The sequence below is a fragment of the Lutjanus erythropterus genome, chromosome 8 (assembly GCF_056507025.1).
Source record: "Lutjanus erythropterus isolate fLutEry1 chromosome 8, fLutEry1.hap2, whole genome shotgun sequence".
Lineage (NCBI taxonomy): Eukaryota > Metazoa > Chordata > Actinopteri > Lutjaniformes > Lutjanidae > Lutjanus > Lutjanus erythropterus.
Window position 1 is genome coordinate 30,427,340 of NC_139324.1, and position 13,980 is coordinate 30,441,319.

The window sequence follows — 13,980 nt, forward strand, 5'->3', positions numbered from 1 at the left end:
AGGAAAAAGATCTATTTCTATCTGCTGATAAAAATGGCACTTCTAATAAAGAGGAGTTCTTGTGAAGAAATTTAACTATCCATGTCTTCTCTGTGGTCCGCTGCCATCACACATAAATCTGTCCTCAGCTCTGGTGAGACACTGAGAATTAACATCTGCTATAACTTACAAAAAATGTCTCTTCACCTTTTTTGTTTAATTTCACCTCATTTCTCTTATAATCTTTAATCAAAGGACATTACGCATGCTGGAAAGTCAGAGAAAACTGATCCAGATTTAGCTTCAGAGGAGGAAGAAATGTTTTCTTCGTGTACCTGACAGGAAGTGTTCTGTCCCCCTTGCGTCGATCCATCTCCCGCTGGGGAACAGGGTACCAGCGGAAATTCAGCTTCCAGTTGAATCCGCCGTAGGTCATATCTGAGCCTGCCATGTATTCAAACGTCTCGTCGCTGATGACATCGATGATGGGACACACCACTGCTTTCCTGAGAGACACAAGACATGAAGTGTAAGACTCAACGCTGAGATAAATAATATAGCAAAAGGCATCCTTGCTAGAGATTTAGAAAATATTATACATCCGAGCAAAAGTGTCCTCACAACTTAAATAAAAAGTAATCCGACTAGGTCACCATGGTAACTTATGCTGCACACATAACCTGCTCCAGACGTGTTCAGAGTTTAAATTAGCAAAAAGTTCTGCCCGTTCACTAATTCTTATAATGATAGTTTTTATGAGTGACAGATTCTCAGCTGAGTGAAGACGTTATATATGCAAACCTGTTGAGTTGTACATAAGTAATGCCTGCGAACAAAGCCGTCGAGTTACAGTAACACAAACAGTAGGCGTTGCCATGGGAACCTACATGGATTCAACTGGTGACGCAAGAACGCACACTTATGTTTTTATACCTGATCACAGATAATATTTAATCAATAAAATTAATCACTTAAGTCACTTTGATTGGCAGAAAACAAAGTGATTTCTACATATCTGTGATTATAAGATATTGTCAGACCTAAATGCGCTTCACATTTCAACATATCAGTGGGGATGTTTTTAATATTACAGATACTGAGCGTGAACATCTTTTCTTAGGAAATGTTTGCTGTAATCAGTAACACTGGTGTAGTTTTATTAACCTTTGGTTTCAAGCTTCCCCACGTGACACCCCTCACACAAATGTCCACCGGGACTCAAGTATCAGCTGCTTAGAATTTGGTGGTCAAAGGTCTCTGTGATCTCACAAAACACGATTTTGTCCATAACTCAAGGATTCATACACCAATTATGTATTTCACAAAAATATTGGTCGTACTTTATTTTTCAGTTTACCGATAAGATGTAACAAGATGTACTTTATATCAAATCAGATAAAAACCTGAAATATGTGATTTCAGTTAAGTTTACAGTACAGCTTTGTTGTAATTCATTCTAAATTACCCTTTAATAAAGTCGAATTAGGCTCTAATAAAGTTATCTATTAAAGTTAGAATAAAGTTATTTTTTTTGTCTAATTTGATTTTTTTTTTTTTAAGTAGGGCTTGTTACATCTTACACTGTAGAATAAAGTGGCCGTATATCTAATAGAATAAAATCGTGACGTGATGACATTTTATATGCAAAAGGTCAAAGGTCAACTGCACAGTGACATAATGTTCAGCTCTCTATCAGTCCTCTGTCCTCCCCTATAAAAATAGTGAAGACAGATGTTTCTCTGTAAATTATTTACTGTAAAAAAAAAATCCTTCAAAGACTTCACCACATATATTATAAAATTCTGGACAGGCACGGACGTAAAGTGCAACTTGACTGGTTGATGGAGACGTACATTTGCGAGGTGATGATTGTAGTTTCTGATGAAATGCACAGCTGTGGAACACACTTAACTGCAATGAACATCATTTTATGTACTACACATGATTCTGAACACATTTTCCGTAAGTGCACATATCAGCACCGGGCAGACTGTTAATATCACCAACCTGATGTCAGGCCGCCCTCCAATAACAACCTGTGTCATCAATCATGCGAATACGGTTTCCTGCACCATCTCATCAGTCTGCGCCCATACTTACAGACACCAATACATCTGCAGCAGCATTCAGTAAAAGTGTAATGGCTCCATAATATAATATTCCGAGTCATAGGATACTGATTTCTTCCTGAGGGAAAATGAATGCGTCTGACCTCAGATAAGAGATGGATCGCAGGAGAATCATTATCAATCCATCCATCTGTTAATGTCACTCTCACAGACGCAGAAGATTCACCCCTCTGTTGTGTCTCATGAGCAGATAAAGGCCTGACACAACAGCTTAATGCTCTGATAGATAACAGCAACTAAATAAACACCTCGTCCCTTTAAATTAACACATTTGTCTTAATAACTGTACAAACACTACAAGCTGCAGAAAACATCCGCTGTCAAAACAAAATCAGGCCACATCCTACTTGTCCCTAAATATGTATCTGTCGTAGCCGGTGAAACATGTTGTCCACTTTAATCTCGACTTTACTAGCGTCTACTAGCATCAGCTGTAGTAGAGTTAACACGAACACAGAGCTACAGTAATTGGAGCTAGCCTTTCCTCTCAGGCGGCGGCAGAAGCAGACGATGCAAAATGACTATCTTCTCCTATCAGCAGCGTCAGGCTCAAGCAGTGTATTCATAACTGATGGCTTGCTGTCACATCAATATTCAGACAGAGCTTTGGCTCAGGCCCCTGATGATGCAACTTAAGTGAAATGTGATAATACCAGTGGATTTAAAGCATGTTTCAGGGCTGAACAGGCACAAGATTAAAATGATTGACAATGAGAAGCTCATTAGCAGAATCCATTCATTTTTGAACATTTGTGCTGACCAATAAATCCCATTTCCATCGTCATAGCAATATGAACATGTGTGACAAACACACAGCAAAAGACATGCCTGACAATGTGATGAATAAGGAAGATAATTTTAATTATACACACCGTGCATTCACACTCAGCATTCCAACATTTGACCTGTCAGACGGAGCCCTGGTGATGCATTTACACCATGTGTTCAATCAGATGAAGCCACAAATAGCCGTCAGCCACCCGCAGATTAATTTGTCAATTTGGTGGCAAGTGTGAGGTTAGCTGAGCATGATGGGGAGGACGGAGAGAAGAGCGAGGGAAATGTGGTCGACAAAGACCATGTGGTGAAAAAGAACAGCACTAGGGATGTTTATGACTAATCGATTAATCACCATTAAGAATTTAACTGATTCAAAATGTTTTAATTGATGATTAATCAATAGTCAATGTGCCGTTTGCACACTATCAATACACACACGCCCAGTTCAGACAGCGTGTACGTGAACGTGGCTCCAAGCTGAGGATCTACAGTGAAGATTCAGGCTAAAAACACGGTGCAAATAACATTTCTTTAGTCAGCTTGGCATGCTGGGGCTTTAGGAGACTTGGAGAAGTATAGAGGCATTTTATGTTTTCATTCTGTTGTTATTTTATATCTGAAAACTGGTCACCATTCACTTCCATTGATTCTGCAACACTGTTTTCCTGTGAAATTCATTTTGTGGACTAAAAAACTAAACCCACCCTTCAGCCGACATGAGGGTGAGTAGATAATGACTGAATATTCATTTTGGGGTGTGCTATCCCTTTAATCAATTAATTACTAAACAGCACACCTGCTTTTTGGAATTATTTTGGAGGAGAGATGTGTTAGAAACACAGGAACTGTGTAAAACATGCCACACTTTTCTGTCAACTTCCAGAGAAAACAACCTAATATGCACACTTTAATATTTGTTTATCTTCACTGACAGGAAGTAAACAAACATGCAGCTTGTGAAACAGATATACATCACATTACACTGCGCACATAGAGAACTGTGCTGATTCTGGAGGCCCCTGTGGTGAGCAACTAGTGTTTTCACCAGAATAACCTCAAAATAGAACATCAAAAATAAGATTATCTGAAGAAAAATCTCTTGCTTCTTTTTAACTGGCTACCACACTACTCTGCTCCACATGTTGTAAATAATTTCATCCGACTTCCTGGTGACAGGCATCAAGAATAACTAGAAATAGTCGATCTTCTCGCTGATGGTCTTGTTTGCTTAGGTAGGCCATATAGAGGCATCTCATTTTAGAGGCACTTTAAACTGAGACTGTTTCATAACCAGTTAAAAACTCCTTGCAATATGTTTAAATATGAACTTTACATTTAAAACATTCGGTGTGGTCCGTTTTGTGGTCCTACCTGTCCTCTTTGATGCGTGCCAGCAGGGGCTCCAGCCAGCCGACGGTACACTCGCAGTGAGCGTCCAGGAAGGTGATGACCTGACCTTTGGTGGCAGCTGCCCCCCTCAGCCTGGCTCTGATTAGACCTGAACGCTGCTCCATCCTCAGGATCCTCACTGGCACCTCCAGAGTCCGCACGTAGTTCTCCAGCTTCTTCTTCAGGAAGTCTGAAACAAAACAACACACGCACTTCAGCGAGGGGGCACCTGAAGAAGGGAGCTAAAGAATTTTGAAAATCAATTAAGCCACTGTCAAATGCAAAAACTTTTCTGGTTCCTGCTTTTCGAGTATAAATTATAAAGTACAAATTGAATAGATTTTAGATTGTTGGGTGTACAATACAAGACATTTCAGTGAAGTTTTTATTATTACTAGGGCCCAGATGATAGTGGATTACCTACATTAGAAAGTAAGAAAATTACACTACAAATACACTGGCCAAAATTCTTTATGCAAAATATAATATACAGAATATAGAATATATAAATAAAGACGTATAGTTTACAATCATCCCTCAGAAATGGTTAACACTTGTAACAAATATATGTAATGGGGAGAGGATAATTTACAGTTTAATTCAAAATGATTGTCCAAAATAACAGCAGGACATTGAAACAGTAAAGTTTCACCTCTATTTTTAATAATTATAAATGACTATAAATAATAAAAAAAAAATACTTAAATAGTTTCTATTGAACATAAATTAAGGAAATGGATCAAATATACATAAAATGCTGCTTATAAAACTCACAAATAAATATAAACCGATATATTGGTCAAATAATGATGATACCATCTATTACTGCTATTATTAGCCTTTATATAATTTTTATCACTATTTTCTGACTTTATACCAAATGATCTATTAATCAAGAATATAACTGTCAAATTAATCGACAAAAAAAACAAACAAAACAAAACAATCATTGCAGCCCTAAATCACAATTTAGTTGGTTCATCTATTTCAATTTAAAATACTTTATTCATCCCTCAAGGGGCAATTCAAGGAAAGACAATTAATTTACACACATAAAAAATAAATCTAAACAAGCACATATGACATATGTTTGACGTACACATGGTTTGGGATCAGGTCAGATATGTAGGTTTTTATTCATCAGTCTATAGACGAGGTAAACTTTTCTAAAGAGGAAAAACTGATTCCACAGATCTCCTTTATTATAGTAAAAATATATTTTTTATATTACTACCAGGTTTGATGATTCTCTGAGCCTGGTTCAGCCTGGTTTTGTCCCACACTGATCATCAGCCTACTTGAGTTCAAAACGCACGTCCGGTCTCCTTGACAACAGGGTTAAACCAGCGTCTCTGTCCGATACTGTATCAGATACCAGCGGAATGTAAGCTGCTTGTCAGCCACAGCGTAGACTACCAACCTCGCTCGCTGGCATCGTCGACGAGCACGATCTCCACGAGCAAGTGCCTGGGTGAGCGGTTGATGACGCTGTGAACCGTCCGCAGCAGGGTGCTCCACGCCTCGTTGTGAAACACGATGACGATGCTGGTGTTCGGCAGGTCATCTGGGTACACCTTGGTCTTACAGCTGATGGGGCAACAGCAAAAAACGACAGATTATTAAATTTTAACAGTTTTTAGAGGCATCAGAGGGAAAAGGCCACAGAAATCCTAAAAATAAACAATTTTGTGAAGGAGGATTTTTTGTCATTTAATTATTTACTCATCTGGCGAGCCTTTAGATTCATCTCAGGACCCCTTGAGAGTGTCCTGACCCCCAGGTTGGGAACCACTGTTTTGGGCTATAAAATTAATAGATTGCTAAAGCCTGCTTTCAGCCCACACTGGGTCTTCTTCATGGCCCGTCTTAAAAGAGGAATTAACCTCCCACACTTTGAAGAAGGCCCAGCGTGGTTGAAACGATTCAGCGTCCTCCTTTTTTAAACTGTCAGTATGTAGTAGGTTTCTTTTAGACAAAGTGATATAGGAGATTCTGGACATTGATAGGAAAATGCAAACAACTATTTGCTAAAGATATAGTTGAGTTATAGCATCCTGAGTCCCTTTCTGTGAAACTGAGGCAAAACGGATGTTTGTCTGTGGTTTATTTCCACATATAACTCAATGAATTAATGGTTTTTTTAGACAAAAAAAACAGAGTTGGTGATTATTAGAACAGTGGACAGACAAAACCAGACATATTTGGTGAGTTTAACTTAATTTGTCAAGTTTTAATTAAGCGTGTTTTATACTGATCTTCAAAATGATTGAATGTTTTTGTAAATGGAGCAGCTAAACTGAACTTAATCATGCCTAATACCTGAGCTTAATCATTTGTATCCTTATGCCTAAACCTGAAACATACTCGGTTTGACGTTGGCGATGTTGTTTTCAAACCGCAGTCACAGTGGTTCTCTACGCCTGCAGCTCATTATATTGTATGACAAGTGTCTGAGGACAGAATCTGAGTGTGTCCTGCTACTGTGCAATGCTGCCGTCAGTGCAAAAACATTGTCATACGAGATTTACTGACAAATATCTCCAGAAATAAAAGTATAAAAAGTGAAAAAAAAAAAAAAAACAGTGTTGACAGCTATGTCAGCATGTCCTTGGCTTGACAGGACGCCTGTCAACGCTAAAGAGTGAGAATGTGGCAAACTTGGGAGGCGCTGTAGTGGATGATGTTGAATAAAGAATGAGCCGCGTTACAGAAGTGTGGAGGAGGTGGACGGACGGCCGGGGCAGGAGGGATGGAGGGGTGGTGCGAGGTGACGGAGGGTGACAGAAGCCACCGGAGCAGACAGCGCTGCTGGTTCCGTCCTGTCTATTCAAAGTGACAGCGCTGACTGACACAACCAGGCCAGGAGGTTGCCTTCAAGACAAAATGTTATTGCCCTTCAGAGGCAGCAGCTGACAATTCTGCATGGCTCTGGATAATTTTCACCACATAGCTCATGAAATTCTGCAAGGCTAAGGTGTGTTCTGTAATGAAGCTGCTGTAATATTTATATTGAGAGAAGCATGGAGCCATAATGGACAGAAAAACTGGAGGAGCTGCAATCAGCTGAATGCTCACTTTTTCTCACTAATATAGGTCTTCTTTTGCACTATGCTGGCAAAAATATCTTTATATTTGCATCTCCACATTGCAGGGTTTGCATTTTCTTGGTATGTGCAAGAATAGTGTAGAAAAACTGTGGAACATAGGTGTGAAAAAAGGCATTCTTGCGGCCTTTTTCTCACAATGTATATGACTGGCAGGGCCTTTGGTATCCACTTAATGAAAGTGCTGTGAAGAACTCACTCGTGTTCAGCTGGAATATTTAAACATGAATCACTCAGATAATGGAGAATGCCGGCGCATATCAGCGTCCCAGAGACAAATGTGCTCATGTTTCACACAAATTGCTCCTTGGATTTTCATTAAGTGCTCAAGTGGATCTTGAGTGACAGTAAACAAAACCTTAGTCCCATTCAAATGTCAGGCCTAATGTGCACACTTGAGGGATCTGATGGATTCTGCAGTGAAACAGTCCCCGTAATTAGAGATGTCTTCTCACATTAGCTGACGTTATTAATACAAATAAAACCTAATGGACTCAACAAACAGTTTAAAAAGGAGTTTAATCGCCAGAATGATATTACTTTGATAGTTCAGAATGGTCTTTGCAGAGACCGGGTTGTGACCCACAGGTGGATTTATTTGGGTCACCAAATAAGTAAAAGACATTCTGTAAATTTAAGATTTATGTCTGAAGTCCACCTTTCATAAAGCATTTTAAATGTGGATATTGTTTTAATGATAAGAGGGAAAAATGAGACTGTTAATTCAGCCTAAATGCACTTATTTTGTGTCATTTATGAAGTAGGTCAAAATATCCTGCATTGCTTTCCTAACATCTGTATACGTTTTCAATAATATGCACAAAGTTAATGCAAGGCAGGGGTGTCAAATTCAAATAGGCTTGGGGTCAAAGCTGACATTGTCCTCTCATATGGGGGCAGTTCAACATGCACAGAAATAAAGTGCAATATTTCTGAAAAAAAAAAAAAAAAAAAATTCATTTCAATCTCTAAAATATTTTCATCATACTTAAGAAAAATAAGTTTCCGTACATTATTTAATTGGACGTGCACTGAACACAAACTCGGCATCTGTCACAACAAATTGGTCATTAATACCCCTGATAAAAACGGCTCGCTGAGAACTGTCTGTGCTTTTGTCAAGTGCAGAACTGAGTTTTTATTTTCATTAAATTGTTATGAAACAACTAGGAAAAATAATTAGAACAAACTAACTTCATGGGCTGGACTATATTATATTTTTGACATACAATACACCATGTCATCATGGGCCAGAGGGAGGGGGAACAGGGGGCTAGAAACGGTCCGCGGGCCACCAGTTTGAGACCCCTGATATAACGTGATGTGGAAATGGAAATAAAAATGATCAGGAACGTTCATTTCCGCACAAATTTGCAGGTGACATCTGAAGTTGGTCTCCATGGTGGAGACGAGGTTGTATGACTCCAGTTCAACAGGAGACACCGGATGTTGTTCGACATGAACTCATGTTCTTGTCATAAACAATCTATGTATCACAAACTCTGTCTCAAATATTTCTTGTGATGCTCTGTTTCTGTACACACAACATCTACTGCATGCCCGTCCATTCTGGGAGGGGGATCCGTCTTCTGTGGCTCTGCCTGAGGTTTCTTCCATTTTTTCCCTGTTAAAATGGGGAGTATTTGCTTACTCTGTTGAGGGATTACAGGACAGGGGCTGCTGCACACTGTACAGATTGTAAAGTCCCCTGCGGCAAATTGTGACTTTGGGCTATACAAATCAGATTTGACTTAACTTGAAATGATTTATTAATAAGGCCTACTGTGAATTGGGTTGCAAATGGGTTGTCACTTTTTGAAAAATGGGTCCCCCTTAAAAGGTTTTGAAAACAATGGTTTAGAGCAGTAATACTCAACTTGCAACCGGTGGGCCAAATCTCAAATCTTTTAACTGCCCGTCTTTTAACAGCAGTATGCTGCTTGCTAACATTAGCCCAAAGGGCTAGAAAATTTACCCATTGTCTGGCAACACCATCAGCTGCTCAGCTGCTTTGTTTCCTACTTGTCTCTCTTCTCTTTATCCTATTTTTGGATGCTGGCCAGTCACCAAAAAATCATCCAGTTCTGGTCACGAGCCGGTCAATCGATGCATCCCTACTTTTAATGCTAATTAATTTATCCAATAAATTATCTCATTATTAATAATTTTTCTTTATTAACTGGCCTCTGACCCATTTTGCTAAAGAGCCTCTGAGCAAGTCGAGTATCCCTGGTTTAGAGCAGTTCATCTGCAGTATCAGCTACTGTCTGCAACCCTACTGAGGCTCTTTTGACGAGAGCAAGAATCCCTGCTGCCACGCTGACCCGTCCAATTTCTAGTGAACTCAACACAGAAGTCTGCACACTTTGAGGAATGAAAAAGCCCCAAAAATAAAGAAATAAAGACGCGAAAAGCAGAGTAATGTCAGCTTTTTGATAAATAAACCATGGCACCTTGAAATGTGTGATGGTCATCAAAGGTACGTCTGCAGGTAGCGGAGGAGCAGGGTGAGGACTTGTGTTATGCTGCTCTGTTGGAAAGTGAATGTGTGTGTGTGTATGTATTTGTGTGTGTGTGTGTTTAGGGTCAGTGGCGTGATTCACAGCATGCATCTGGAAGGCACCCAAGCTTGCTCACCCGTCCAGCCTCACATCCGGCAGGCTCCTGTTCAGAGCGATCATGTCACTGGCCATCAGGTTGAACTGGTTAATCTTAAAAAGCTCCTTCATTTTCTCCTGGTCGTCCTTGGGGATGTTCACCGCCTTACCCATCTCCCCCGGGCCCTCGTGGCTCCGAGATATCACCGCTGGAACACAACACAGGCAAAACAAAAAGGATATCTGATGAGAAATCAAACCCATTAGTGTTTTTTTTCTTCTCACTAAGGAGGTGAGAAATTAAGGTCAAGCTGCACTGTAAAATATATACAGTCTATTCTCGATAAGGAAACAATATGAGAAGTGATAAGTGCTACGATATGAAAAGTCCGCTAAATTACAAAGGCTGCACATCTCTATAAATGGGACTGAGAGTAATGAGTACTGACTGACCTCCCTGACCCCAGTCTGTTGGCTGTGCGCCCTGTTCTCACTGGTGCGGGAAAAAAAGAGTTGTGGTGTTTCAGGAACGCAATGGACTAACAGTGCACAAGTTGAATAAAAAAATCTGAATATAGTGCTAGTTTGACTAGAAATTAAGCTTCAATAAAGGCAATTAAATGTTAAATGTTACAAATGTACTTCTTTGATCATTTATCGATATGTAATCTTTTGTTGTGAGAGAAAAAAAACATGTCTCTCTAATTTATTCTAATCTAAATTAGTCCATTTTGGGATCTAAGGTAAACACAGGCATGGGGCCCTCAACATCATCATCTCCCCTTTTTTTCAATCCTTGAATACATAAGAAGTCATAAAAATAAACTTTTTTTATAGTCTCACAGCTGCTCTATAGTTTTTCTGGTATGACAGTGGATACTTCTGTATCTCTTGGCAGATGACAGTAGGTTGAACAGGCTGTGGCTGGGGTGGCTGTTGTCTTTTAGCTTCCTCCTTGTTTCAGCACAGCTGGAGTAGCTTTGCTTTATTTTTGAACAGTCTGTACACCACACTGAGCAGTTTGTTTACATGAGCTGGCGACTGTCTTCCTGAATCATTTCAGCAGATGTGCAGTCCAAGTGAGGAAGCCCTGAACTAAGTATTCTGATCCCATTTCAGCACATGGATTTTTAGAGACATAAATAATTAGCTTAAAGTAAAAAAAAAACCAAAACAAACAAACATAAGTTTATGAGGCCTTTTATAGAGCCCTTCATAACTTGAGGCCTAAGGCAATTGCTGACTTTTGCATAATGTTAAGTTCCCCTCTGACAAAGGGAATGAACGCAGGACCTAAAAAGTCGGTATCTGCCCCGAGGGCAGTGCATTAGTGTGTTGTGTGCTTGATGACGTGCATTTTCATCGGCTGGCACTGGGTTATCTCGTCACTTTTTGAATAAAATAGCAAGACTGTTTATCAATCTAACCTTTGCCTTAATCCCAAGATTCACCTACAGGATACATCAACAACAACTTCAAACAGAGATTATCCTTTTTTTTGCAATTATGAATTACATAAATATACTTAGTTTTACTCCTTTACTGCTGACACGACTGCAAACATGATTAAACTTCCCTGCAGATTTTCAAATTACTTTTACCTGATTGTTGATTAATTATCAAATTTAGCATCATAGCATTATGCTGGAAATATGTACAACTAAATAGTGCTAAGATGTAGTGACATTTAGATGGACTAAATTATGTCCAACAAAAAAATTCTACTCTCTGTATCCTGATATAATATAAATTAGTATCTTTCAGCTCAAACTGGCTTACAAGGCTGAGTGTGAGATCAAACATACAAATTATAGGAAAACCTGAACAGTACACTCTGTACTCCTTCACACTTGGCGTTCTTTTGCATGTTTATTAAATGCAAACTCCCACTTAGCCATTACCAAAAAGCAGTAACATATGCAGGTTAAACCCCTTTCTCAATCTAGGGGTCTATATGTAGCAACCTTATCATGCAGAAAACTACATGAGGTCACATGAAAAAATGCTTTTAGAAGGGTTTGGAAAGTAACTTTTTAATGCTAAAACATACATAACTACGCCTCACATAAATATGTGAGAAATATGCGTGAAATACCAAGATTTTAGGGAGTCACAATTAACAACATGTTGAGCGTCTATTGAAAGAATCTGGCCACTGTGAGACGAAGAAACTGCAGTAGATGTGGCAGACACAGAGTTTATTATCTGTCTCTTAAAGCCGCGGAGAGGGCAGCAAAGGATGCTCACTCCATCTCTGTACACACTTGAAAGTGTAATTTTCCATACTAAAATAGAATCCAGATCCTGTTGTGTGTTTTAAAAGCAATTCATGAACTGGCAGCATGTATACAGGATGTGCAGGAATATGAACAGTACGTCGCGTTTCCCTTGATAACGCCACACATGCTGAAAAGGTGATCGCCGCCTCACTCGCACTGGCTTGGGAAGTAATATGTTTCCTCACACGTGAGTGAATGCGAAGAAGACATTTAATGCAGACAGTGCAGGCGCCCTGCTTAAGCTCTCTCCTGGCTGCTGTGGCTCGGGCTGAGTGGGTATTAAGCACTGCACACTGGCAGCTATATTTAATTTTAATTTAATCTATTAGGAGGTTTTGAATTCAGAGATTTGGGAGAATGTATTAATAGATGAAAAAGTAGTGTGAAAGCAAAATCCTTTCTAAAATTACCAGTCTTCTTTGCTATACGCTCCTACAGCCAAACGCCTGCAGAACATCATGAGTACTGCTGCTGTTGTTGTTGTTGTTTCTGCTGCACTGAGCCAGCTCCCATCACCAAAAGGTAAATAACCTTCTATGGATTTATCGCTGTGCTCCCTCTCTCATAATAATCTCTCAGAGCAGAGGCAGTGATTTCCATGAAAGGGGGACGTATGGTTCACATGAGCTGCAGGGGCCCCAGGTTAAGAGGATTCCCTACGACCCCTCGTAAAGATGGGCCGGTGTCTGCTGGATGGCTGACCTCATCTGAGCCTGCTCTTTTCTTTATGGTGCTGCTGACACTCTCCATTTGGACACTGGCTTAAAGCTGATGGACGCAGCTCGGCAGCTGAGCTGGATGACTGGACAAAGTGTCCATCAAACCCATGCTCACCCTCCACAATCCATCAGGCTATCAGTGCAGATAAATGCTGCTTATGAATTTTCAGGAAAAATCGTATCCTGTAAACCATTAACACCAGTCTGGGTCTCTGCCTTCACCACAGCATAAACAACTAATCTCATAGATTATTTTAAAAATGGAAAGTGATATATATTTTAACCTTACTGAATAATGTGTGGAGCAGCGCTGTTGGATGTGAACAACTGCAGAGAGCAGAACACTTTGTGAATTTTGTAGGAGACAGTCCTCGGGCCTTGAAATAACAAGGCAAACTGTCATTCCCAGTTTAACATTTATGGTATCTTTGTTACAACTTGAATATTATAAAACATAATGGAAAATTAACATTTTTCAAGCATGGATGAACCCATATGTGATGCACGCAATAGTCAAATGTAACTGTGACCTTCTCAGAATAACACAGTTCAAGTTTAAAATCATTTTCAAGATGGTTTGTGATACATGTCAAAGCTACACAAGCTACAGCAGCTTTTTTTTTTTTTTAACTAATTCTTTTTCCCTCCTTACCATATATCTTTAACTATTTATCTATGTTAGCTGTGTAGCTAGCAGGGGATTTATTAATTTTTAACAGAGAGGATGGCCAAGTGGGAGCACCCTAGTGATGAGAAGACCTGTTCTTTCGTATTCGTTTCGTATTATAGATCCAAGACAAGCGCAGGACTGAGAGAAAAATACGCATCATCAATACATGGTTGGTGGGGCCACAGATTCCAACTTGCACACATCTAAGACAGATAAAGGATTAATGAGTCATGCAGACTGGACTAACATATTCAACTTAACAACCCCTCCGCCTCTGAATTCTTTCTGCTACCAGGTAATGGAGAGGGGGAATGGCAGGTTAACAAGGGGGTTG

General features: G+C 39.6%; 1 protein-coding gene across 2 annotated transcripts in view; it reads right to left on the reverse strand.

Moving 5' to 3' along the window:
* The window catches only part of galnt13 (polypeptide N-acetylgalactosaminyltransferase 13), a 66,091-nt gene that overhangs the window by 32,536 nt on the left and 19,575 nt on the right, over positions 1-13,980 (reverse strand). For both annotated transcript variants that reach the window (XM_084725250.1, XM_084725249.1), the window contains exons 3-6: positions 10,019-10,187; positions 5,698-5,864; positions 4,260-4,467; positions 315-485 (exon numbers count right to left, since the gene is read on the reverse strand). In XM_084725250.1, the coding sequence (XP_084581376.1) occupies positions 315-485; positions 4,260-4,467; positions 5,698-5,864; positions 10,019-10,187 (715 nt within the window). The remainder of the gene's footprint in view (positions 1-314; positions 486-4,259; positions 4,468-5,697; positions 5,865-10,018; positions 10,188-13,980) is intronic.